Genomic DNA, 27,759 nt, shown 5'->3' on the forward strand with positions numbered 1-27,759 from the left:
TGCAGAGAAGATCTTGAGTGCCAGGCAGACAGATGGATTCTGGTGGGGAGAGCCATCCACAGTGTTTATTAGAATCAAATTAGGTTTTGCCATCACGATGCAGCAATTGTGAATAGAAAGCCATAGGCAGACAGAATTTACCACATTGATTTTTCACTCTTTGAGGAGCAGACCTGTGTTTGTTCTTTAGGCTGCTAACTGCTATACAAACAGACGTGCAGGTGATTACCCAGTTTCTTTTTAGAGTCATGGAAATGCTACCACTGGCATAAAGGGGAGGGAGGAGAGGACATAAAACACCAGGTTACCATTGTGCTAACAACCGAGTTCTTTTTTCTATACAAAACAATTTAATCACCTTTGATACTATAACACATAATTAAAACCTAATACTTAAAAGTTACATTAGCCAAACAAAGTAAAATCAAGCTTTATACATGGTATCATTTAAATAGTGCACTACAGCTTTGGGAACAACCACACTAATAACTTTTTAAAAGGATAAGAATTAACTATAGCATTACATAAATAGTCAAGCATTTCATTCATGAATGCCACCTTCATCTACTTTGTAGCATCATTAAAAATGCTGACTGATGATCAAGAATTTAATTTTAACTGAAACACAGTGACACTGCTCATCCCTAGGATTAGAAAATGAGAATGGGAGTTAATCACACTGAAAAACTATTCCATATGTTCTGGTGATCCTCAGAAAAATTTTCATCAACTAATACTTTGCTATGCAAACAACGACATTTTTTTTAAATGTAATGAAAAGTTCATCATATTCTACCTCAAATTATAGAAACAAAAGGTAAACTTCTACCCTTCTTGAGAAAGCACATCTCACTGAAGTCACCTGAGCCACTGTTTTCACCCCTGCCTAAAACAGCAAGATTAGGCCCAAATTTTCAAAAATTGCCTTTGTCAAGAGGAAGGTCTTACCTCTACACTTCTGCTACCTTAAAGCACTGTTACTGTTCAGCCTCAACACCAAAAGGCTGGAGACATTTGCTCTGGTTGCAGGGTCATTTTAAGTACCACAATTTTAAAAGCATGGTACCTGGACAAGAGTGACAAAGCAAGGGGAACATCCAGCAACCGCTCTGACAGAAACCACCCCTCAGGATCACATGCTAAATAGAAAGGACTTAGAATTCCACCCCCCATAAATTTTGGTCGAAAAGGGGGGAAATCCATCACATCTGGCTCCTTCCTGGATCTCCAGAATGTTACCTTGCCTCCACCTGCTCTCTCATATCCAAAAGCTGAATATTCTAACTGATGGGATAAAGTCATTGACTGTCCTGCCCCTGAATGATTGCACAGACAGCAACTTCAGGAAAAGGGACTCTTACTCATGTCTTTTTTATAAATCCAATCCTTTCAATGAACCAAGAATGTGTAAAAATTTGCCATCTCCTACATCTCTAGACCACTTATCTAATTTTGCATAAGTGAACAAGACAGTTACTGAGGAACACAGGAAAACTTTAGGCATACTCACCTAAGTTTTATTTACTTAGCAAACCTATTTCTTTCTGCTACATCTGACTTGGATTGTAATTCAGTAGCCTTGGGAACCATAGGCTGTTCTATGGCCAGTCAAAACCAGACTGAAGCTTTGTTTTGCTGGGTTTTTTTCAAATGTACTTTTCTGCACATCACAAGCATGACCTTCCTGGCCTCAGGAGTTGTCTGACAGGGACTCAGTCATAAAACATACTCCAGAAGAGCCTCAGTAACATGACATTCCTATCTCTATGTACCAGTTTCCATCAAGACAAGTTAGCCCATCTTTCCCTATCCAACATAAAAGTGCCACTAGACTTGCCCTGCTGTCTGCTGTACGAGGTGTATGCTCTCGGCTGAATCTCCTGCAACAAAACCTCATCACTTGGTTTGGTACTTTTTCCACAGCCGTTTGTCAACAGTGTTTGAATCCTAACAACGTTCCTGGGGAGTTTACAGTCCCTTTGGTAACAGATCCACCAACATCCAAAAAGAGACTCTAAAGGCCTACGATTTCTGTTCTTGTTTTTAAAAGTTACAAATAAATAAACAAAACAAAAGCAAACCATAGACTGTAGCCCTGTGCAAGCCTGTATGTATTAAAATCATATCAAAAAGCTGACGCTAAATTACTGTTGATAAATGAGTGTAAGAAAAATCATTTCCAAACCAAGCTAACAGGCCTCGGCCTAAGCCGCAGGCTCCGGGGTAACGAGCTGCTGCGAACGCCGCCGTGCACCGCACGGAGCGCGGCCGGAGCCTGCGGCGAGCCTGAGGCGGGGACGGGACGGGCCCGGTGAGACAGGGCGGGACCCAACTCCCCGGTACGGAACTCCCGCCCCAGGGGGCGGCCGCACGCCGGCGCGGGGGGCACGGAGCCACGATCAGTTCCGGTGGGGCCGAGGGCGCCGGCGGGCCGGGGGCGGGTCCCGGGGAGGATCCCGGGGCGGTCCCAGCGCTTCCCGGCAGCGCTTCCGTGCGCCGCGCCCCGTCATGCACGGCGGGCGGATGTGCCGCCATTTTTGCGCTCCCTCTGCCGTGCAGTGACAATAACAACCCGGCCGGGCCGTCCCCCCTCAGGGAGCGCGGGCACAGGCGGAGAGGGGGGAGCGGGGCCCGAGCGGAGCGGCCGCGGAGCGGAGCGGGAGCCGTGTGGGGCGAGGGGCTGGAGCCGAGGCGAGAGAGAGCCGCGCTCAGCCCTCCCCGCTGCTGCTCGGCGGAGACGAGGCGGCGGGAGCAGGAGGGGAGCGCAAGGAGAAGCCGGGGCAGCGGGCGGCTTTCCGTGGGGAATTCTGCGGCTGGAGAGGAGAATTGAAAGGAACTGGTGGGCGGCGAGAGGCAGGAAGGGAAACGCTCCGCTGGGAAAGGAGTAAAAGCAGAAAGGCAACGACAAACTACGAGAAGAACCAAAGTAATAAAGAAAAGGGGAAGAGGAGATAAAGTGATTGCTCCGATAAAGAAGAACGCGAAGGAGAAGGAATACGGAAGGACTCCGCTGATGAGAAGGAGGAGTTGAAAGCCCTCCCCCAGAGACAGCAAACAGAGACTGACTCTAAAACTCTCCCCCTCTCTTTGTCACACCACAAGGATTTGATGCCCCTCAGCCTGTTCACTTCTGTGTGTTCATGTTTCCCACAGGTTTCTCTTCCCCCAACCCCCCAGCTGCAGCCCAGGAGGTCAGACCTGCCACTGATGGTAACACTAGCAGCAGCTCCTCCTGCAAGAAGAGAAAGTTAAATAACAGCAGCAACAGTAATTCCGAAAAAGAAGAATTTGATTCCATTTCCTCCTGCACCTCTTCTCCTTCCAAAAACACCTCCTCATCATCTTCCTCTGTCATCACCACTTCCTCGTGCTCCTCCTCAGGGGTTGCTTCCTCCAACCATCACCTCCAGAAGAAGCTGCGCTTTGAGGACTCCGTGGATTTTATTGGACTCGATGTGAAGATGGCTGAAGAGTCTTCTTCCTCCTCCTCTCCTGCTGCCTCTTCTCAGCAGCAGCACCAGCAACAGCTTAAAAATAAAAGCCTTTTAATTTCGTCAGTGGCTGTGGGGCACCATGCAAATGGCCTGACCAAAGCTGCCTCCTCTACTGTTTCCAGTTTCGCCAACAGTAAACCTGGCTCTGCCAAGAAATTAGTGATCAAGAACTTTAAAGGTAACAGGCCATAATTTGTCACAACCTGTGGGGATCTGACACTCGACTTTGTGTTTTGTTTTCAGCCTGGAAACCGGTTCCTTTCAAATAGCCCCAGGTTTTGTAGGAATTGCTTTTCTGTGGTGAACATTTCTATACTTATGTAAAGGGGAATCATGATTTCTGATGTGTGCTTGTCTGGTCATGTACACATCCTGGGCTACACTTTGCTGCTCGGAATTATTTTCCAGACTCCCTTCACTCTGTCTCTTGAGAAGGTCTTAATTTGCATGTTAGGTGTAAGGTTTTACTGCCTAAGTGTGTAAATCGCCTTTGTTTAAACTTTTAACATTTGATACCCCTTTTCTAGTAATCCTGATTCAGAACTTAGTGTATATTTTAGTCCAATTTATGATAAGTCTTTGCATAGAATGTGGATTTTTTTTAATTGGCCTTGAATCGGCATGCCTTGTCTCTATCCCTGTTGTCTGTTTATAGGATAATCTGCCTGTGCTTAGTTTTAAATGTTGAAACTAAGGTGATTATCGGGCTATTATGGTGGATTTCCTTTCTGGTTTCCCCACTTGCCTTTAAAGTAGGTAGTTCAAATTTTTGCAGAGTTTTTTCCTTATAATGTCCTCGCTGTAATTTTTAATTGTAGTATCTTTTCTCTGTCTTAGCTTACTCTTACTTTATAAATTTACATTATTTTATAAATTCTCTCCAAACAAGTGTCCGAGATTTTTGAGTAGTGTTACTAGAGACCAAGGTAGAGAAATTAAACTTTTCTGATGTGATGCTGCTTCATTTTCTAGTAAATAAAAATACAAATAGGTAGGCAGAAAGCTTAGCTCAAATGCTGCCATTTTTTTTCTATAACGATGAGGCTGTCATGGGCTTTTTTTATTTCCTGCTTGCTGTCTTCCACAATAGTCTACTACCTTGCTTTCTTGGGTTGCTTCTTTCTCCTCATGTGTTTTGGTTTGTGGAGGGGTAAAAGCTATTACCGAAATTAAAATTAATTTTTAAATACACGATTGACAGAAATGTTCTGTAGACATATTGCATTAGGTAAGGATTAGGACCCACTGTAATGTTTTGCAGGAATTCATGATCACAGTGTAACTCTTTGCTTTAAGGTTCCAATTCTCAAAAATGTTCTCTGCCCATCAAAGCATCATCATATAATTTGACTGATTATTTTAAAATAGAAACCTATGATGCATTATAGGCTGCTCTTCAGTTGCTTGTGCACTGTTATCTTTAAGGGAAGTTAACTTCTCACCTTTAAAATACCTGTTAAATGTCATGGATTGCATGGTGCTGTGATCATCACTGCTTATGAATTGGTATTTGAACCTTGCTTAAAAGGGATGTCTTGGTATTCTGACAGCCTTGCTTTTTATTTACTCACCGATACTAAACTGAATAATGATCTTAAGATTTTTGTCTTTATCTTAGTGTGATAGCAATAATATCCTTTACAAGTTAAATAGCTTCCTAAAATCCATAACCTTGGTGTTGCCTGCTGAGCAGCATAGTCAGGAGCTGCTAGTGAAAATAGGCAGGTCCATAGTCAGATCCAGATCAGGCAGCTAATGTTGGGATATTGCCAAAATTGTAGGGAAATGCTTGGAAGAACAAAATAATTACTTCTCTCTGTTAGTTATTTCTAAGGAAATCATAAAGCTTTAAAATTTGTTTTTTACTTTTAGGTGTGTAAAAGTCAATTTTAATAGAGTATAAACTCTGGGCCAGTTTCACCTGTTGGTAGCATGAATGTGCATGTGTCATCTTCCTCCTCAGATTTTCTTCTTCTGTCTTCTCCATTTAGGAATGTCCTTATTAGAAGAAAAATGGTCACTTTAGGTAGTTACAATAATATAACATTTTTGAATAGTTCTTATATTCTGAGGATGTGACTTGGGGAATATCTTAGCATGTTGTAAATGCTGTGGTCTTGCTGAAGGTGCTGCAGAGCAGGGACATCTTGAGAAAAGAGACAAAAAATAACTGAGAGGGTCAGATCTGGAGCTGTTTGAACATTAAAAGAGGCTTAGCTCTAAAAAATATCCACTGGCCAAACCCAAGAGAGACATAAATGGATTCCTTTAAAATTGGAAGGTTTTCCTTGGGACCATAAAGCCTGTACAATAATTACAGTGTTTCCATGAGTGTTTCTTGAGGAGTTCTTTCCAACTGTTAATACGGAGTAGAATTAATGGGCAGTAAATAAAAAACTGAGATACACACAACTGTGTATCTTTTAATGCATCATTTTTGCCTTTGATGTTCCTTTCTTTTGGCTCTGCTGTCCTAGTAATGAGAGTTTAAGGAAGGTATAGATCATTCTTGCTGCTTTTAGCCCTTCTTGAGCTGCTCAGGCCCAGGATTGTGATTTTTGTAAACCACAGATACTGTTTGGGCTACAAGTGCTGTGGTGTGTATATCAAGAGCAATGCTGAATTTCTTCAATATGTTACTCTTTCAAATGTGAATAAGATACTGCTTTTACACAAATGCTTTCTTTCCATGTAAGTATAAATTAAAAGCTGGACCATCAGCCCATACCTCTTTCCCCTCAAAGCTACATCCTTTTAATTTCTGTTAAAAGTTCTGCTTTATTTAAATACATTCTCAAACATTATATCATTTATTTTAAAGATAAACCCAAATTGCCTGAAAACTACACAGATGAAACCTGGCAAAAACTGAAAGAAGCTGTAGAAGCTATCCAGAACAGTACTTCAATTAAGTACAATTTAGAAGAGCTCTATCAGGTAAGTGCATTAAATAAAAGTAATGGGTTAGGGCTTTTCTGTTTTGTTCTCAGATGTTTTTGCTTAAAACACTTGATATGGTGGTAAGAATATGGCATTTTGCTTGGTAGCTGCTTTTGTCATTGAAAAACTTGTCACCAAATAGTTTCTTCATTTTTCAGTCGTGAGTTAGAATTTCACAAGACCTAGCATCAAACTCCTGTTTTGTTTTTTTTACTTGTCTCAACAAAACCCAAGGTATAGTTTCCCTTGCAGCAGTTGATGAGAATTAACAAAGGCAAGGAGCTATATTCCCTTTTCTTTTTAGGGGGTTATGGTGTTTATCTGCTAAAGATTAAGGGGTTAATCTGCTAAAGATTAAATCCTCAAATATTGGTGTTTAAGAATAAGGTGATTTACAATAAAATACAATTTCTTTTCTGAAGAAAGTATCTGTTCACAATCAAGTATCACAAATCACTCAAAACCTGAAACTTTCTATTGGCTTCTAGTAGGTAAATAGAACACCATTTTTCCTTCATGAATTGTATTATTTTGGTTTGATTGTAATTTTCAGTCATTCTAGCATTCATTCTATTCTAACAATTGAGAATCCAACTTTATTGCCAGCAACAACTCTGATTGTGTTTTCTTAAATACTTTAGGAAGTGATCAGATTGAACTGCATTTCCTAATGTTTTTTATAAGCTCCACTTCTGCTTTTTCAGCTGAGTGTGTGGGGAGATTTCCCCTGCTTACCTTTTCCCTACTAACGTCACTTGCAGTTTTAGCAGCATAGCAGTGGTGCTGCTTTAGCTGGGCATTAAGAAGCACTTGAACTTTTTCCTCTGCTTCTAAAGCCTTTATTACCTGGTTAGTTGTTTAATTTGTTCCTCTGTGTGTGTATATAGCCTTCTCACCACTTCTTTTTAGTGTCTCTTCTTCCCCTGCCCTCCCCTTTTCAACAAAAGCTGCATTTTGTATATGAGGCAAAAATCCTGTTTGTACAAGGCTTGGGGACAGATTTAAGGAAGAATTAATTGCTTTTCCTCAGTCCACAGCATTCTTAAGATTACTATAGTCTTTTGAAATGTTCAATTAATTAACTAAAAAAACTGTTTTTAACAGTTTGTCAGAATAATAGATAGTATTGTTATTTTTGCAAAACTTGGTGCAAGTGATAGCAAATTACAACCAATCGTACTGGGTGGTAGTGTAAATTTCTTACTCTAGACTAATGGTGCAAATAACTGTTAATTAAGAGCTTGAAGGCTATCCAAAATTGTTAAAAAATACAGAGTTCTATTGAAATACTTGCTTCTGTTTAACAGTGTTGCTTAAATTTTTGCTCAATCTTACCACAAGCTTAATTTAATATTGCTTGTGACCAGAAAACAAAAAATAAGCTTTTTTTGTTTTAAATCTCAGTGTTTCAACATTGTTATTACTTAGATACTTCTCAGTGAAATAGAGTGCAATGAAGTATGATTTTTTTAAATATAAATCTAAAAATAAATGTCTTGATTTAAAAATAGTAATAGGAATCACTAGTGTTTTTAGATGCTAACTAAACTAATGTCATTTCTGAACAGCTGCTTGGTAAAAGGATCTGATCCCAAATATGCCTTGGCAGACACCATTATCCAACATAGAGGGGAATTAGAAAAGAGTCTGCAAAAGTTCTGCTGCGCACCTCAGAAGAGGATAATTATTTTTTTAATGGAGTTAAACTTCTTGCTTTTGGTTTAACTCTTGTCTCTACTAGAAAAATCCCACTGGGCAAACATTTTGAAGCTTTATTTCTTTGCAGGACCCAAGCTTCTTACTTGCTTTGTTCTCCCTCAGCAAACAAAATTATTCCCATCTTGGAGTAGCTGAAGTACTACAGAATGCTTCTATCATGAATGCTTTTTTCTTGAATGCTTCTTTCATAGAATAATTTTCCTTATATTATCTTTGGTACCTGATACATAGCTATTTTTTTTTAATCAATCAGATTCAAGTACTTCAAGAAAGTTCTGATTTTCTCTCATCAGAGTTGTGTTCAGTTCTTTTTCCGTACCACAGACACCCAGGTGTGGATGCTGCAGTTAAAAGGGGAAAAAAAACAACCAAAAAAAACCCAAAGAAAACCAGAAAACCACATCTTACTGCATATGTTACACAAAGGAAGTAGGGCTCTTCAGATTTTCTCACCATCATTAGGTGAGATTCCCTTAACAGAAGCATTTTTTCCACTAATTCAGAACAGAATAATTTTGTGAACTAGTGGCCCTAAAGTTTTCACATGTGTTGATGTTGATACATTTTAGATACAATCAGTATTGTCTAGCACTAGTAATTAAGCAAAGCATAATATTGCAGTAGGGGGTTAATCTCTTAAAAATTAAAGCATTTCTGTATATGTCATCAACAAAGATGCAGAAGTTTTGTACTTTGTTCAAATACCCAATCCTAGCAGCCATGTTTAACACTTTGGAATTTCTGGTAGACAAATGTAAAAGCTGAGCTTTATGTGAACACTCCATAAAAGTAGGTGTATGTTAATACATGCTTATCTCCCTCAGAGTTAATTGTATGCATTTGTCCATCTACAGTGCAGAAGCTAATTCTTTTAAGGATTTAGAGCAGCAGTACTTGTTTGATAGCAGCAGTTGTAACAGTGTTGGGGTGAGCTGACCAGAAGTCCAGGACAGAGGCTGCTGGTGTCCTGAGCTGGTGGGTTGAAGGCAGAGTAGTGCTGGTTCTGCAGGTAACAGGCACGTTCCATCCAAAACATCCTTCCCAGCTCTCAGTTGGTTTCTCCAAAGTGGAAGAAATGAAGAAGCCTAGGAAGATGGCACTTGCTGAATTTCTAATCAGGCTCTTCAAGCTCAGTGTTTTCCATCCCCTTGGTGTACTGAATTAAGTATCAGGTTATATCCTGGTTTGCTGCCTGATCTTGCTTGTCCAATAGGAGGATAGAGTTGAGCAGTGCTCATAATCTCCTCTGACCAGTGAGCTATAGAACACATTTTCCTATCACTTTATTCTATGTTTGGTGTTTCTTAAGTGTTGAGGCTGAGTCAAACCTGTTGCTGTTTCCAAACATTAAGATGTGTATACTTGGATGTTAATTCTGGCTTTCCTTATTTCTTCATTCAGACCTGTTTTGGTTAATTGGCACTTTCACTCTCTTGCTATACCTGTTTACTCCTGATACTAAGCTCATGCAGGTTTGGGGAGTTTTGTGGTTATTGTGTGGGATGGTTTTGTTGTGGGGTTTTGGTTTTCATGAAGGTTCGGTTTGTGTTTGGTTGGGGTTTTTTTAACTCCTCTGTATGCTAGAGCCAGTATTAGATGTAGTGCACTTGCACTCAGAGTGATTCCTGTTGGTATTCTGGGATGAACCCAAGAACTCTTGTTTAGCTGTTTGGATTGTTGCTGTGCTTTCAGTGGTGTCTGCTCACTGTGCTTCCATTTGGACTGTTGGGAAATATTCTGGGGTAATGACATAGAGCTGCTCTATGTCTGAGCTGTGCTGTCCCTCCATGGTTGCCTGCAGGTGCTGGGGAGCAAACTTTACCTTCCAGTCCTTTTTTTCCCAAGGAGTTGGTTGTACTAGCAACTGAAATCTTTTCCAATAAGTAAATAATAGCACAAAGCATTAATTGAAAATCAAGTATGCTTTTCCTCTAGCTTCTACAGGTGTTTTACAGAATAATCTCTTACTGTGTGTTTCACCAGCCTGCAAAGAGTTAAAGTTGTTTAGTTGCTTTTGATTTCTGGACAATGGGTTTGAATTTTAGAAGTCTTGAGATACACTAATGGACTTAAGAATGATTGTTTTCTTGATCAGTCTCCAAGACATGGCCCCATTAAACTTCTTTTCATTTCTTACTGTGAGCACAGTGGTAATTCTTCTAATACTTGATGAGATCTAGAAATCTGGGATTGTCTCTTTAAATGTAGTCATGCTACTAATATTCAGGATTATAATTAAACTTATTCAGGCAGGGAGTTGGTGGAAGGATAGATAAGATAGATAACATATGTATACATATGTACTTTTGGGGATGAGGGAAGCTTAATCAAGGAAAGGACTGCAAAAGGAAATTAATCTGGCAGTGCTTTTCCACTAATATCAGTGTGACTTGCAGAGCACAGCAGTTAATAAAATTATACCTTAAGTCACTGCTTTGAGGTATGAAACCCAGCTACTGGAAGATATTAAAGTACCATCCTTGATTTTAGAGATGCCAGTCCTGCAGTTCCATGGGAGAGACTGACACTGCAGCTAAATTGATGGTCTGTGAGCTGTTCAGGGCACAGCCTGCCTTTATCTCCTGTTACATTGCAGTGCCATGTCTGTCTCTGGTGTTTGTATGCAGCAGTTAACTGGGTTAAAAGCTGGGAGAAGCAGAATTCTTTTCTGGGAAGGGATGTCCTCCTTTCTTGTAAAACCACATGTGAGAATATAGCAAGATTTGTTTGTTTCTCTTTCTCTTTACTTCAGGCTGTTGAAAATCTCTGCTCCTACAAGATCTCTGCAAATTTGTACAAACAATTGAGGCAGATCTGCGAAGACCACATTAAAGCACAAATTCACCAATTCAGAGAATATCCTTTTCTTAGCTGTTGACAAGCCAAAATTGTTTTACCTGCAAGTATGTAGTGATTTCTTTGACATTAGGCCATGATAATCTGAATTCCTAGGCTTTGTGTAATTGGTTTTGCTTTTATTTCTTTGTGGGACCTAGGAGAACACTACTTGTTCCTTTATGCTTGTAACCACTGAGAAATTTCTGACAAAACTTCACTGGTATTTTTGAAATGCTTTGACATCTTACAGAAATCTGTGTTAGATTTGCAGCAAGGCTTAAAAAGCCTTTATTGGCTCTATCATGTCTGCCTTTTTCATATTGAACTTGCCAAGGTTAGATAAAATTAAAAGTCTTCCAACAAATAACTGTTGGGTTTTTTGGGAAAATAATGGTGATCTGGCAGCATGTCAGGTTTTGAGGATCAGGATGTTTTATTTTCAGAAATTTGGAGTTGCATCAGGTTGACGTCCTGTTAAGTGGATATTAATTAGTACCAGAACTATTCAGTTAGCTGAATAAAAGATGAATTTGAAGGACAGAATTTATTTCTTAATGTTAACTCTTAACATGAGCTGAAATTACATTGTAGTGGTAAGCCCTTACATGTATTGGGTACTATTGGGTTTTGAGGTATGGGGATATGTATGTTTGTTCCATTCCCCAGGGATGGGGATTAAACAAAATATTCAAAATTATTTAGATATTTTTTTTAATTTGTTCAGATAATTTTGATTTCTCATTATTAACACAAAGACTCTCATTAAAAAATAAAAATAAATGTGTTGCCAGGAATTACCTGGTAGTTCTTTCTGAGAGTAGGTGAGTTTGTTGTGCTCCCTGCTAAGTGTCTTTAAAAAATAATAAAGTTGGTTCATTTCATTGTTTACACCATCTATTAATCTTGATTTTCTTAATGATTTCTTCACGGATTCATTGGATAGTGTCCTTTTTCTAAAGAAAATAGACAAATGTTGGCAAGATCACTGCAGACAAATGGTAAGTTTATCTTTTTAAGGAAAGCCAGTTGCTTTGTCAGCCTGTTTTGCTTAACTTTGATTTTTTTTTTTTTCAAACTTCTGAAATGTCTTAAATTTATGTAAGGTTTCTTTGTGATATACAGCTGTATCTAGTTTGTTAGAAATCAAGCCTTGAAAATAACTTGCCTGTAGTGTGTTTCCTGGCATATGGGTCTGATCTTGGACACAAAGACACCCTAATTTCTCATTGTCAGTTTTATGCAAACCTTTCTCCTTTATACCTATTTTTAAAGGAGCTGCTCTGTAATACAGAAATATGCAAAGTGTCACATTGATCACCTTGCAGGGATTGGCAGAAGATGTTAAATAAATCAACAGCATCCAAGAAAGCACTGCCTGAAACCAACTGGTGGGATTTCTAGTTGTTGTTGAGCATAATTGGTGTTGCTCTTCAGTTTCAAGAGTAAAATGATTGTGGCTGTTTTATTCCTTCTTGTGACAGATTATGATTAGAAGTATCTTTCTGTTCTTGGATCGAACTTATGTCCTTCAGAATTCAATGCTGCCATCTATTTGGTAAGGGCACAAAGAATTAAATTATTTGGGGGGGCAGAAATAAAATTATTTGGGGATGTGTTTCAACTATTGCTTATATCTTGCTGATTTTCAGATGGATTTTTTTAAATATAAGCCTCATAGTGACCTTTAAATTACATGGTGAATGCATGAGTGCTTGTTGCAAAAGAAGGTTTTTAATTTACTTGCCATAAATTATAGGATTGTTCTGGAATAGCTGTGATCCCAAATTTCAGTGAAGTAGATATCAGCCTCCAGTTTGTGCAGTTAAAGGAAGGGATCTGGTCCACAACTGAAGTGCAAGGGTTTGGGGTGCCCAGTAACTGCCTTAGCAGGCACAGTATTTCAAGTTGGAAAGAGTTATTTAAAATAGAAGCAAGATATGCTTTTTTGGACCTCAACTTCTGGTCCTCTTATTTTTAATAATTAGTATATGCCTTACTGTTCTTTGGTGCCTGAATTACTTTGGAAGAGGTTGATGGAGGGCCTGACTTTTCCTAAGCGTGACCGTACCCATAGTTTCAAATTCATGGAAAGTTTTAACTGGGATGGTCATTGCAGAGATCCTTGTCTGTCACATCACTGAGTTCTTCTAAGCTGTGCCTAAGAATTAGAGATGAGTAAGTGATGGACAAAAAAGGGATATTGTCCAGCACCATAACCATGGAATTGGAACCCAGGATGATATTTTTCTTTTCTCATGAAGGTTGGTGTTCCAACATCCTGTCAACCAACTGAAAAATAAGGATGTTGCAAAAGTTACATGGCTATTTTGCATTGGTGCTTAAAATGTGTAGCTTCATGGTGGTGCAGTGTCATGGTTTATTCTAGTGTTCATATATTTGTTCATCTTGAGTGATTTGGAGGCAGAGGAATGAGGAATTGGAAGAATGCTGGTATTGGCCTCTTTATTAGATTTAGATCACGTTTTAATAAGAGATATCTGGGATTTATTCTTAAACCATTTATTGAACAGTCTTTGCTTTCTTTGTAGGGATATGGGACTAGAATTGTTCAGAACTCATATAATCAGTGATCAGAAAGTTCAGAACAAAACCATTGATGGCATTCTGCTGCTGATTGAGAGGGAAAGAAATGGTGAGGCTATCGACAGGAGTTTACTGCGAAGCCTTCTGAGCATGCTTTCTGACTTGCAGGTGAGTACACCTGTTTCACCTTTAAACCAGTAAATAGCTCAAATTCTTACTTGGTGCTCAGTAAGCTTTACCCTGGGTTTGTGTCATGTTGTTTCCCCAGATTTATCAGGACTCTTTCGAACACAGATTCTTGGAAGAGACCAATCGCCTGTATGCAGCAGAGGGACAGAGGCTTATGCAGGAGCGAGAGGTATTTGGGATGTTTGCAGTGTTTGTTGTGCCTATTGCCAAAGCACTGTCAGGGAGTAGAAATACTCTGCTGCCTCAGTGTACAAGGCAGTAATGAGACCTTTGTTTTATAGTATTCTGAAAAAGGAAATGCACGTGCAGTTGCCTTCAGTCACAGTGCCAATGATTTTTGACTAAAACTGGAGCTGCTACTTCTGTCAGACCAGTACTGTCTCTTTTTCCCTTCTTGTTGTTTGTTTTCTTTAATATGCAAAACTACTCTGGCATTTTCAGGTTCCAGAATATCTTCACCATGTCAACAAGCGCTTGGAAGAAGAAGCAGACAGAATAATCACTTACTTAGATCAGAGCACACAGTAAGTGCAGTTTCTCTTTGCCTGGTGGTATGAGCTGTTTGGCTCCTCTTCTGCTGAGGGCCATTTAAGTATCTGCAATTTATTTCTGTTATTGACTGACCATCAAATGCTTTTCACTTCCCACGGTTCCATGTTTACAATGAAGCACTGTCTTGGCTCACACAGCTAATAGCATTTTCTTCTTCTAAGTCACTGTTATTTTGGCATAAATGTTGTTAAGTATTTGCATGAAGAAGAATAGGCTGCCTCTCCCAGCCCAGATGTCTCTTTCCTGGTCAAATGTAATTAGTCAACTGTTGTCCTACCTGAAAAAGATAAGACTTGGCATAGAATATTCTTAAGCTAAAGCCTCTGAATATTTGCAAAAATTTGCATGTTGAGTCTGGGAAATTTTTAAATAATGTCATTCTCCAATCTTTTGTACTTAGAAGCAGGATTTCCTCCAACACAGTCAGGTGGAGGCCTTCTAACATAAAGCTACAGCTGTTGTGTCTGAGAGAAAATGTAGGTCACTGATATCAAAACCTTTCTGAGAGAGAGGTGTTTTATTGCTGCTGTCATACATTTTGATTTCCTTCCTCTTTCAGCTGTTAAAAGCATTTAGCTTGTTCAGTGGCTTTCTTCTTCCACACCAGTATTAGTGGCCAATTCCCTGTTTTGTTTTAATACCTCTTGACTTGAGATCTGTCCTTGGTTTGTCTCCCAAGACATGAATGTCCTCCCACAACACAGGATTGGGCACATTATTGGATGAATTCTCCCCAACTTCTTAACTGATGGAATCGTTGTCCAGCTGCCTGCAGGTCATGTACAGCAGGCTTATTGTGTGAATTAAAATCATTAGTCAACAAACAGAAGAAAATATTGTTTACTGGGGAGAAAAAGGATAAATGTGTATAATCATTTTAGGTCTTTGGCCACAGATAATTAGAGCACTCCCAATGATAATGTAATTAACATAATCTCAAAAGAAGGATTTTAAACTGTCAGTAATGGAAAAAAGAAAAGTAATTCTAAACATTTCTTCTGTAGGAAGCCACTAATTGCTACTGTAGAAAAGCAACTTCTAGGTGAACATTTAACAGCCATTCTTCAGAAAGGTAATCTTTCTTCTTTATGGAAATGTTTCCAATTACTGCTTTGGGGCTTTCAGCTCCTGTGCTGAAAGAAAGCCATGGTTGCTGGGGGAGGACAAGCTGCACCATTCCTTAACTCCCTTTGCTCCTCAGTGCCCAAAATAGCACTGGCCATTCTGGTTGCAGATAAGGGGACACTGTGCTGTCTTCTGATAACACAGCAAAGCAAAAGGAAAATTAGAACAGGAGACTCAAGCTCAATGTATTGAGTGGCATTTTGAAGTCTTGGAGGTAAAGAAAGGAGTACACTTTGAATTATGGCTGTAACAGAAAAGGGAGATACTGAGTACTTGCTGCTGACAAAAAGCAGCTTATTTTAAAAATGTAGTATAATTTGAGCTGTGGAATAGATTGCCTCAGTTCTACAATAGTCTCTGTGGAGTCAAGTGACCCTCTGGTGATCTCAGAGATACTCTGGAAATAGAAACAGATGCAGCAAGAGTTGAATAATAAACAATCAGGTCCTTAGTAGCCAGATTCTGAATGAAGCAGGTATGTGAGCATCTTCCTGCAAATGTGTAACAAACTCTTCATTGAGTGGAGTATCAATGTTTACCCGTTTGAACCTTGCTCTAGAGCATCAGACTGTCTCCAGAAAGTGAAAAACTGAATGGTGAAGATATTTTTTGAAGCTGATTGCCTTCAGGCATCTGTAAGATTTATTTTACAGCTGGAGTTGAAACTCAGAGCTGTCTTGCCAAGGAATTTTTCCTGCTGATCAGTACAGTGTAAACTTTTCAAGTCTTTAGGGAATAGTAAAGCAGTAAGCAAAGATGTAGTGATAAGGTTGTTGTATAAAGTACATGTATCCTAAGTGCAATAAAATCATGTGCAGTAATAAGATTCTTAAGGTTTCAGCCAGATATTTCATGTTTCACTGTTAAATTAGGTACTTTAAAATAAAATAAAAACCCAAAAACCACCACTACTAATGGTTTGATTAAAAAAACTAGTTTTGAAGAGGCCTCACTGTGGTAATAAGCTGTGCTTTCTTTGGGTTACTCTGGTTTTAATTTCTATTGAAATTCTCCCATTTGCAGGTCTAAATCACCTTCTTGATGAAAACCGAATTCAGGACCTGTCTCTTCTCTATCAGTTATTCAGTCGTGTGAGAGGTGGAGTACAGGTTCTCTTGCAGCACTGGATTGAATACATAAAGGTACTGTTCTAGAGCTCTGGAACAGATACCACTGCTCTATCACTGGGGTTTATACACACATACCTGAGTCATCTCTAAACTATTGCATTTTTCTAAAAATTGAAGATATTTGCTTATGTATTTAATAGACAGCTTTTGAAACATCCCAGGAAAGGTACAATAACTGTTCTAGCTCTGTTGAAGAAAACAGTGAATATTCAGTTGAATTATTGAACTCCAAATACATTTGAATTTTATAATCTTGCTTTTAGTTAGTTTGTGGGACAGCCATATTTCTTCAGTAGTTATTTGGGTAATGGCAGAATGTTTGTTCTTCCTAATAAAATTTCCTGTGAGAATGAGTGGTTGTTTAAGTTACCAACCAGATGAGGTACAAAAAGCACTTGAATATCAGTTAGGATGATTCATTTTATTTCTCAGTGAAAATGCCACAGAAAATTTGGTTGTTGTGAAGGAAGAGTACTATAAAATAAAACTCAGTTTAGTGGGAGCATTACCTATGTAAAACCTGAGGATATAGATGATTAAAAACGATGTGTTAATTTTGTCATGCAAAACTTAATTTCTTTAGACAGAAGTTCTGAATCCATTCACTTTTTCATCAGTTGGTTTTGAATCAATATGCAAGGCCTAGGGATGATTATATTGTAAATACTTCATAATACAGTAATACATAATAAAGTAATACTTTTGTTGTTACTGGAATAATATGAGTACCAGAAACAACACATTACAAAGGTAACTTAAGATTTTAGAACTCTTGTCATTTAAATTAATTATTCAGGCTAATTGAAAGATATGTTTTATTTTGCAGGCATTTGGTAGCACCATAGTAATTAATCCTGAAAAAGACAAAACCATGGTCCAAGAACTTCTTGATTTTAAAGACAAAGTTGACCATATTATTGATGTTTGCTTTCTCAAGAATGAGAAGTTTGTAAATGCCATGAAAGAAGCCTTTGAAACATTCATTAACAAAAGACCAAATAAGCCAGCTGAACTCATAGGTATTTTTCTTCAATTTCTTTCCTGTGAGAATTTGGGTGCTGAGTTGCTGGTGCACTTACAGATGGGATATGCTGGAATTTTGTGTTAATACATGCACAGTGCACATCAGCCTGGGGATCTGCTGTGCCACCTGATGCAAGGGAATTGTTTGGGAGGGTAGCATCAAACATTAAAAGCAAGCTGGTCATCACTTAACTGGCTAGGCTATAAAAAAAAGGGCAGAATATCAGAATTTGGGCATTCCAGCAATTGGCTGGTGTCCAGACATGAGAATACTGCTAATAATTAGAATTTTTCAGAAGCTTACATAACTGTGCCACCAGCATGTGTGCACAGGGCTGTCAGGGCTTTAATACATGAAGGGAAGAGAGCTGAGGATGCACTGAACCTCTCATGGTGTGTGGACAGAGTCTCTGGTTTGCAAAGAATGTTACTTACAGATTTGTGCATTCCATTCCTGATACTCTGCATTGGAATCATTTCCCCACACAATGAATAATAAATAAATAAATAAAAACCTGCTTTGCAATTGGTTGTGCTGTTAGGCTTGTGGACTGATGATTTCTGCCCTCCTTTTTTATATTAATTCCCTAACTGTAATGTGCTTACCAGCCCATTTGAAATTAAAACAAACAATCTAGTTTGATTGAAACTGGAAATTAAAACAAAATAATGATATGCTAGAGAAATTCAGCAGTATAGTCAACACATTTAAATAACTGATTTACATATTTTTATCTGATTTTTTTGTTTCTATTACAGCTATGTCAATCTGCAACAGCAGTGACTCTACTTTGAGATCACAACATAAACCAAGATTTTTTTCCATAGGCAAAATGTTTTTTAGTTAAGATGCAGTCATTGCTTATCTGAAAAAAGATACTAGGCTGTAATGTTTGTATAACTTTATAACCTCTATGAAAAAATATCAAGGTAGCTATTATGAGGCTGATAGACAGTGATTTCAGGATCCTTTCCATTTTCAAGATTTCATAATATTAGATTTAGAGGTTTTGTTTCACTGTGATATTAAGCATGTGCTAAACTCTATTCTTCAACACTCTTTTAGCTAAATATGTAGATTCAAAGCTTCGTGCAGGCAACAAAGAAGCTACTGATGAAGAACTTGAAAAAATGCTGGATAAAATTATGATCATATTTAGATTCATATATGGTAAGTATTGGACTTTTTTTGGTGGGGATACAGTTGTTTATCCAGTAACATAAAGGTACTTTGAAATTATTTTTACAATCTGGTTACATTTTCAGGTGTTTGTTCTCTGTGGATGTGTTTTGTTGGTGTAGTGCTGTTTAACTACTTTGCCTGTCAAATTGCAAATAACAAAACCTGTGGAGATCTTCATATGAAGGCCCTTTTTGTTTTTCTGAGCTTTGAATCGGATCTGTTGTAGGTAATGTTTGTTTAAAACCAGCAGTGCTTTGTGTTCACTTTCAAATCTCATCTCTTACAGGAAAAGATGTCTTTGAGGCCTTTTATAAAAAAGATCTAGCAAAGAGACTATTAGTTGGGAAGAGTGCATCAGTAGATGCTGAAAAATCTATGCTTTCAAAACTCAAACATGGTAAATATCTATCTATCTATCTATCATTTCTATCCATCAGCTCTTTTTTAAAAGTAGTATTTTTAACAAGCTTTCACAGAAGCACTGTTGATATTTCCCCTTTCCACGAGGGCAAAAGCCACCGTGCAGGTCCTGAATGACTGGTGGGTTTTGAGGAGATTCATTTGGTTTTAGTTTTGTAATCATAACAGGAAAAGCCAAAACCCAGGAACTTAAAAGTGCACAGTGTATCTTAGCCTGTGGGATAGAGTTGAGGTTCCCTGCTGATTAAATCAGTGATGTGCTCAGAGAAAAGATGACTTCCAGTTGTTATTCACTGCCAGCTAGTTCTTCTCTAGTCTGGTCTTCATTGTTTCATTGGATGGAGCCTTTGGGTGGTAAGGGTGAGATTTTTAGAGCTTGATCTAATTCTGCCATCAGGACACAGTTTGAAAGGCAGCTGATAGGGATTAGAATTTCATCTGTGTGACCAGTGGCCACCATAGTAAAAGGATGAACAGTCAGGTCCATGTGGTAAAACAACTGGGTTGCAAAATAGCTACCACATCAAAACATCTTCCTTTTTCTTCTTTGTAACCTTATTCTGTTCCTTAATTAGAATCCAGGTCTTTATGTAAGAAAATCTGGTGGAAAAGGTCATCTTGCTTAGAAGTACATTCTGGCACTGAGAATAAGTACTCTGAGGTGTTGAAAATAAACAGATTAATTTCTTATATTTATATTTTCTCTTTTATAGAATGTGGAGCTGCTTTCACCAGCAAACTTGAAGGAATGTTTAAAGATATGGAGCTTTCAAAAGACATAATGATACAATTCAAACAGGTACTGAGGGAAAGCCCTGTCTGTCTTGTCTGTGCTTTTGAAAATATTACTGAATTTATTAAAGGTTTTTCCTTTACAAGGAAGGAAGCTTCTCCACAAGGAGACAAGCTTCTTCAAACAAACAAACAACCCACAACAATAAGAGAATTGTAAACTTACAAAACATTTTAACACCACTGTATTCTGGTGCCTGGTTTGGAAGTTTTTGCACATTTAGTTCTGGTGATTTTGTAATGTTTTGATTACAAACAATTTTTAACATTCTTTCCTCTATTCACACTTAATTAGATCTTCACCTCAGTCTGCTAAAACACTACAATTGCTGTTTTCTTCCTCTGTGGAAGTGTCTTTTGAACTTCAGAAAAGTGCTTGTTCTTACCTGCATTTTCTTGTATGTAACTTGCAGTTTATACAGCAAACACTTCGTGTGGTCACTTGTCTTCTCTGCTCTTGCAATCCCTGTTCTAACTTTTCAGTTCTACCTGAAATATGTATAATTAACATAGCTCTATTTCAATTTATTTTGTTTCTCTTTGCAGTATATGCAAAATCAGAATGTCCCTGGCAACATTGAACTAACAGTGAATATTCTGACTATGGGTTACTGGCCAACCTATGTGCCTATGGAGGTCCACCTGCCCCCAGAGGTAATGAACTTCATGGGTTATACAACTATTGGCCTGTCAGAAATGCATCTTGGGGTCCACTGACACTTGGTTTTCAATATGCATAGAGAAGGAAATGCAGAACTATCTTTTTAAAATGAAATTTGTTTTCTTGCAATTCCCTTTATCATTCCAAGCCTTGATTTAAGGCTTAATTGATTGTGGAGGAGGGAAGGATGCTTTTAAAGTAGAAATTGTGTTTCAGTGTTTTGGGATTTTTCTTTCTTTAGATGGTAAAACTGCAGGAGATTTTCAAGACCTTTTATTTAGGAAAACACAGTGGTAGGAAACTTCAGTGGCAGTCAACACTAGGACACTGTGTGCTAAAAGCAGAATTTAAAGAGGTGAGTCTATTGTTTCTATTGGTCCTGTTGTGTTGTTGATTGCAAGTCTGGGTTGTACCTTAGGGATGTATGGGGAAGCTTTTTTGTGCTGTGATGGAAAACTTAACACTGTTTCTGCAATTACTTTTAACCTCCTGCTATCTTTTCCAGATATTGGTAGTTTCTGAAACAGATGTGTTAATGTCTAAGAAAATTCACTCAATTTCTGTATTGGTGGGGAAAGAAAAAACTGTTGGGGAAAATATCCACTGGCTTTAGCTCCAAATTAAAAACTGCCCTCATTTTTATAGTAGGGAGAAAAAAAAAGGGGGCCATGCTTCTTCAATGGCCTTACTTCATCTGATAGCATTAAACATCTTCACAGTAAGCTTTTCAGTACTGAAATACAAAAAAATTCTGGATTGTACAAGAACACAACTGTTTTTAAAGGGTTTCCAGTTATTCCCCTTCAGCATTTCTTCATGGACACAAGATTCTCATGAAATAGCAATGCTTACCACAACAATTTTCAGAAAAAGTTAATGGTAAAACAAGTATTATCAAACTTGGTTGTTTCAAAGATTCTATGGTTCTTTACACTGTGTTCCTTAAACTAATGTTTGTGTTAGATTTTGACTTAAAGGCCTTCCAAATTGTAATTTTAAGCACTCAGTGCTTTAAGTCATCTGATGCATGTCTTGCGTGAGTTATGTCACTGATAGAATAGTCCAGCCTTGTGGCCTCAAGCTTGTGCTGCATTTCACAGTAAATACAAGTGACCAGTACCTTCTATTCTTCCATATTCTCAAGTGAATAAAATAACACCCTGTTAGTGAAATAACTGACATGCAAGAGTGACTTGTTTCTCATGTTCCCCTCATTCCTTTCCCTCCACCCCCCAGAAAAAACAGCCTAGTGATGTCTGTTTATTTCCCTTGTGACAGGGCAAAAAAGAACTTCAGGTCTCCCTGTTCCAGACACTGGTGCTGCTCATGTTTAATGAAGGAGAGGAGTTCAGTTTAGAGGAGATAAAGCAAGCCACTGGGATAGGTTGGTATCAAAAACAGCCAAGTACTTCCAAGTGTTCTTACTAAAAAAACCTAAACAACTTGTTTCTGCTTTAGAGGATGGAGAGCTGAGAAGGACACTTCAATCTCTGGCTTGTGGCAAAGCCAGAGTACTGACTAAAAGCCCCAAAGGCAAAGATGTGGAAGATGGTGATAAATTCACATGTAATGATGATTTCAGACATAAGCTCTTCAGGATAAAAATCAACCAAATTCAGATGAAAGAAACGGTATATTTTTTTTTAATCTCTGGGGTTTAGATCCTTGGGTTAAGAATTTGTTGCCTGCCCTTTTACAAGCTTTTTTCCTCCTGGTTGTCATGTACATACTGATATCTCTGTCAGAGTTACACGTGTAATTTGGATGACAGCACATACCTAACAGTGATTTAAATGTGTGCCTCTGTACTAAGACACCAGTGATGCTGGATGTCTCTAAGTAAGGTTAAGAGAAGTTCCAATTCTGAAATGCTTTTTTCATCCTTTATCATTCCATGGAGCTTTACTGACCATTTGTGAACATGGAAAATTCACTGTGGACTTGTTTCTCTGACAGCTGTCCAATGTAAAATCTGAGCAAAAGTTTAAATCTTGGTACAAGTGTGTTTTTCAATAGACAATCAGTCTTCGTATTTGTATAGGTTTTATGTCAGATATTTGACAGCAGGCATTTCGCTGTCTTACACTGAGAATTGTCTTGGAGACTGAAAGAATTGTTTTGACAGTGCTGGTGTTGTCATTAAAGCTGTTCTGAATGGGTCCTTCAGGTGGAGGAACAGGCAAGCACTACAGAGAGGGTGTTCCAGGACCGGCAGTACCAGATTGACGCCGCCATTGTGCGGATCATGAAGATGCGCAAGACGCTGAGTCACAACCTGCTCGTGTCAGAGGTCTACAACCAGCTGAAATTCCCAGTCAAGGTGCTGTGCTGATTTTAATACTTCTAAAACTCTATCAGTTCTTTTTATCTTCCCTGGCCTGGCCTCAGTTGAACAGTCCTTCTAAAATATGCATCTTTTTAGTATTAGAAAGGGCAAATAGTCACTTTCAGGAGGTTTTAAAGTGCCAGTTGTTACTAAAATCTATTTCCAAAGGATTTCAGCCCTGAAGTTTGTTAGCAGTAAGGGAGCAGCTGGCTCTCCTTGTAGGCTGTTCCACTGTTTGCAGTGTTCTGGCAAGGTACTCTTGGGCAAAGGAGAAAATGCTTCAGATCTCAAAACCAATTCTGTGTTGCAATCTTAACTTGGTTGATGCTTTTGAAGTACAGTGGTTTTTCTGGATGGATTATACTGGTTAATATATATACTCACATGTATAGGAATAAAAGTGAAATTGGTGAATGTCTCAAAGCTGAAGAAGCCCACAGTTGAGATATAAAATGACTGGCTTATTGTGTACAAATGGAAATGGGATTTCAAACAGACAGTGATGCATTGTTGGAATTCAAATATATGGTGCTTTCTATCAGTGGAATTGTAAAACAAAAGATCCTGCTATTTAATTCCATTGTATTACCATGTTGAGTGCCTGCAGGTCTGTAAGTATTACATAAATTGCAGTTGGGCTGTGTAAGATTATAGCAGATCATTTAAATAATTTTCCTCACTTGTTATCATGAGGCATTTTTATAAAGTTCCTCCCCCAACAAAATCACAGGGCACACAAACTATTGCACAACTCATTTGCTTCAAGAGGAAATGAAACTTGTACTTTTACTGGCTAAAAGTCCAAAATAGAAACACTTTGGTACATGATGCACAAACTGCACTTATTTAGAGTTCAGTTCAAACAGCAGCAAGTATCTTCCCTTCCTGTAAAAATCTGTTTAGCTGCAGGTGATAGCTAACTTTGTAACTTTCTCTTCTATCAGTTATACATTGCAGACTTTAGAAGCTCTGATACTTTAAAGGATTTTAAGTGGGATTTCTGTTTGCTCAGCCATATCAAACAATATAGATATTTGGCTCAAGTGGAAAGAAAAGAACCAAGAAGCATTGACTGCAAAGTAATAATGCTGACATGTGCTTTGTTTTACAGCCTGCTGACCTTAAGAAGAGAATAGAATCCTTGATTGACAGGGACTACATGGAAAGAGATAAAGAAAACCCGAATCAGTACAACTATATTGCATAAACATATGTTGGCCTTTGTTTTACTGCACACTTGGTGTCCTACACAGTTGCCAGTGGATAAAGTAGCCTCTTGATTCCATTAATTGACTTTTTATACTACCGATGATTGAATGAAAGCAGTGTAATGGAAAAGTATAGTAGAGTGGACTTCTTTCAGTGGTTAACATGCCCATTTAAAGAGTAATATTTACATTTTAAGAAGAATGCTGTTGAACTCTTTGCATGTTATTTAGTAAGATGTGCAGAAAGCTGAAAGAAAGTACCTGGTCTTTCTGATTCCATTTGTCTCTGGGTCTGAAGAGGAGTCCCTTGATATATGACAGATATCTTTCACATCTTTAAATGGAAACAGAAGGTTCATTAATATAAGAAAATAGCCTTTAAAATGCTTAAACTGCATGCAAACTTTTAATTTACTGTACAGAATGCATTTCAGTTATACATACCATTGGTTTGGTTGATGCCCACACTTGGATTTGTTTCTCTTGATGGGGGAAAATGGGGAATAAGCCAAGCTATGCTTATTGCTGATCTAATGGCAAATATTCTTGGTTGCAATTAAGACAAAATGGTGCCATTATAAAAGGATGTATAAAGTTTGCAGTGTGGGCATATATACTGTATATACAAACACCATTCTTAAATAACTGCTACAACAAAACAAGTTCAGATTAGATTTATATGGCTTGCCTATGAGACTTGGTGTTCACCTTTGGGAATTTTAAGCATAAAACAGCCATAATGGAAGAAGTGACAGTTTTTACTAGTCATGGGTAGAGGAGGCCTTCACCTCTTGGCAGCAATACTCTAGAATAAAGATAATCTATTAACAGATGAAAAGCCACACTGTTACTGTGGTAAAGCTGTAAGAACAAAAACTGCAAGTGGATTTTAATACTTGTTTTGCTTTGCAACATTCTAAACTTGAACTAACCTCAAGGTTTAGACAGGGCAGCTCTTCTAAGACTGCCCTGCTTTGGATTGCTTTAACTTAAAGCTTTAAGAACTCAGCCCTAGAGCCTAGCAGGCCTCCTAGAACCCAGAAGCCTACCTCTCATATAGTAAGTTAAGTATTGCTACAAGGCATCTAAAATATATTTTCTTAGATGACCAGAGAGCATTCTTTGCATCTTTATAAGACATGGGAGAGTAAGTCACTTGAATGTAGAGCTTTGTTTCAACAAAATACATTTTTTATTGCTTATAGCAGCATGTACCAGGAATATATGGAAAAAAAAAGATGTCAGCAGAAAAGGAACTCCTCCACGTACCAGTTCTTCCTTACCCAGCCAGGCTTTGTACCTATGATCAGCTGTGTTGCAGAGCACAATGAAAAACCTCATCCTCTTTCAGGCACTGATAGTCCTGGGGAATACCAGATATCTCTTGAAAGCAAGATGTTACTTTTGTTTAGTGGCAGTGTAACTTAGCTCTCTCTGACTCTAACTTCTATCACTGTGATCCCACATTCAGGGGTGTGCATGTGAGAGTGTGTGTGTGTTTTCTATCTGACACATCCCATCCTTAGTGCTTTTTTTTATCTGCTGTTTAATTCCATATATTCTCCAGCCATGTTTTCTCTCAGGCTCTTTTGTATGCAGTCCTCAGCTGACAGATTAAACAAATGTGGGTGCTTTTTTCCCTACTAAATTATTTGCAGTCACCCTCAACTAACCATCATACAGCTCTGTGTGATCTGCAGAAAATCTGCCTTGCCCCTTGACACTATTGCAGCATAACCACTGGTAGACATCCAGGGCCACCCCTGCCTCTGTGAGACAAATACTGACAGTAGAGTTATGTGGGAAGAACCTTGGAGACTCCTCCTGCAAATCTTCAAGTACTAGCTCAAATTGAGATCCACTGGGGAGGAAAGAATGCCTCCCACCATAAAAAAACTTCTGTGTTTTGCATTCAATGTTCCTTTTCTTGTATGTGTTTTGTATCTTCAGCCAATAAAAGATTCCTTTTAAAGAGAAATGGAGAAGAAGCATAAGACTTAACTCTTTGGGAGACAGGAGCTGATGCATTGAGCTGGTTCCATTCAGTCTGTTGTAGCATATAAATCTAACACCACTACACGTGTGAACACCCATTGTGGCAAAACCCTCCCTCATTACACAAGTGTCACATTCACTCAAACAAACTGCAAAGGACTGTAGGTTTATTTCATTTTTATCCTGTCTAATGCAGAAAATATTATACAGAAAATGTCCTGAAATCTCATCAGAATTCACAATCTGAGGCAGACCCTAAGCTCAATCCAGTTAAAGCAACCCAAAGAATGGACTTTGAGAACCCTGGCCAGACCAGGAGAGGGGTGAGCGAGGGGAGGGGAGAAGGCTTCTCCTTGTAGCTTCATGGGTTTTCCCCAAGAACTTGTTCATCTCTTCTGCTAAGGTCTGGCTCATTCCTGGTTCATGACAAAGCTGCAGCCAAGATTTGTCGTCGTACAACTCCGCAAATTCTTGCTGGGATCATGTGCCTGCTTCTTGAGCCATATATATCTCTGTAAGAAAAAACTGAAATGGGCTTGGACCACAACTCATCTGGCTAGAACACAGCTTGTCTTTTGGCCACACATTTTTAATCTTGACTCTTGCATGCAGTTTATAGCACCTTGTTCATAAGAAATTGCAGTTTATTCTTAGAAATATATATTTTAGGTTTTTTAATCTTTATACCCATAAATGGACTATTTTTTTGTCTTGGCTGGTTTCAAAAGTGACCATTTTGTTTAAATGCTGTAATTGCAAATGTGTTGTAAACGTTGTTTTGTTCTATAGTTTACACAAAGGTGCCAAAGTAAATAGTTAATAAAAAAAAAAAAAAAAAACAAACCCTAGCAAATTAAGTTGCTTTAGCTGTTCTTCATATTTTGGTCTCAGCTTTTTTTTTTTTTTGTCAGCCTTTCATTTTTTCCTAGACATATCACTTGCCCTAATGCTTTCTTTTAAAACAAAAAAAAAAAAGTGCATCTAAAAAATGTTCAAATACCACTCTTTTTTTAGTGCTCTCATATAGTAGGAAGAACATTTTCTTTGAAACGTTACACTAAAATTGTAAGAGTACAGCAGCATTCAAAAATGTAATATACTTTTTGTATAACAGTCTTGAGAGTGTGTCTGGAGTGGGGGGGAAAAACTAACCCTGTTACTTTTCAGAAGCCTCTTCCCTCAGCTACCAGAATATGAAAATGTGCTTTTTCACAGCATCAAAAACTTATAGTTTATGCAGACTTGCAAACAGGGCATGTATCACCGTTGCATCCTTCGATGCAAAAAGCAGCAAAACCTTTTTTATGTTTCATAAGTCTGATATGGGTACAGAGAGTCTTTCTTAAGTTGGTAAATAATGTAAATACATGTCCTTTCAGAGAGTGAGTCTGTTATCTAGGTATTTTGTGTCATTTAATAAATATTAAACAGTTTTGTGTTGATAAACTCTTGTGTGTAAAATGCCTTCTTACTCCAAGTTCTGTATGTTGGGCTTACTAATGTTTATGGCTTCTTTAAATTCTTTAGCTTGTGCTTTGATAGCAAAATACTTGTTTGCTACTTAAATATAATAAGTAGTTCTTTATTCATTCAGTCATTAAAATCCCTTGAGTTTTCTAA

The 27,759-nt window shown here is 38.2% G+C and overlaps 1 protein-coding gene across 1 annotated transcript; it reads left to right on the forward strand.

Moving 5' to 3' along the window:
* Window positions 1-2,566: 2,566 nt before the first annotated feature.
* On the forward strand, window positions 2,567-27,759 carry CUL4B (cullin 4B). The gene is made up of 20 exons (XM_066559251.1): window positions 2,567-3,672; window positions 6,316-6,431; window positions 10,906-11,009; window positions 11,920-11,989; window positions 12,473-12,546; window positions 13,541-13,703; window positions 13,804-13,893; window positions 14,166-14,248; window positions 15,281-15,348; window positions 16,425-16,543; window positions 17,358-17,550; window positions 18,621-18,725; window positions 19,024-19,134; window positions 19,871-19,956; window positions 20,496-20,603; window positions 20,852-20,965; window positions 21,889-21,994; window positions 22,069-22,241; window positions 22,778-22,930; window positions 24,048-27,759. The coding sequence occupies exons 1-20, from the start codon at window positions 3,141-3,143 to the stop codon at window positions 24,141-24,143; spliced, it is 2,664 nt and encodes an 887-aa protein (XP_066415348.1). The 5' UTR covers window positions 2,567-3,140; the 3' UTR covers window positions 24,144-27,759.

The sequence above is a fragment of the Molothrus aeneus genome, chromosome 14 (genome assembly GCF_037042795.1).
Source record: "Molothrus aeneus isolate 106 chromosome 14, BPBGC_Maene_1.0, whole genome shotgun sequence".
NCBI lineage: Eukaryota > Metazoa > Chordata > Aves > Passeriformes > Icteridae > Molothrus > Molothrus aeneus.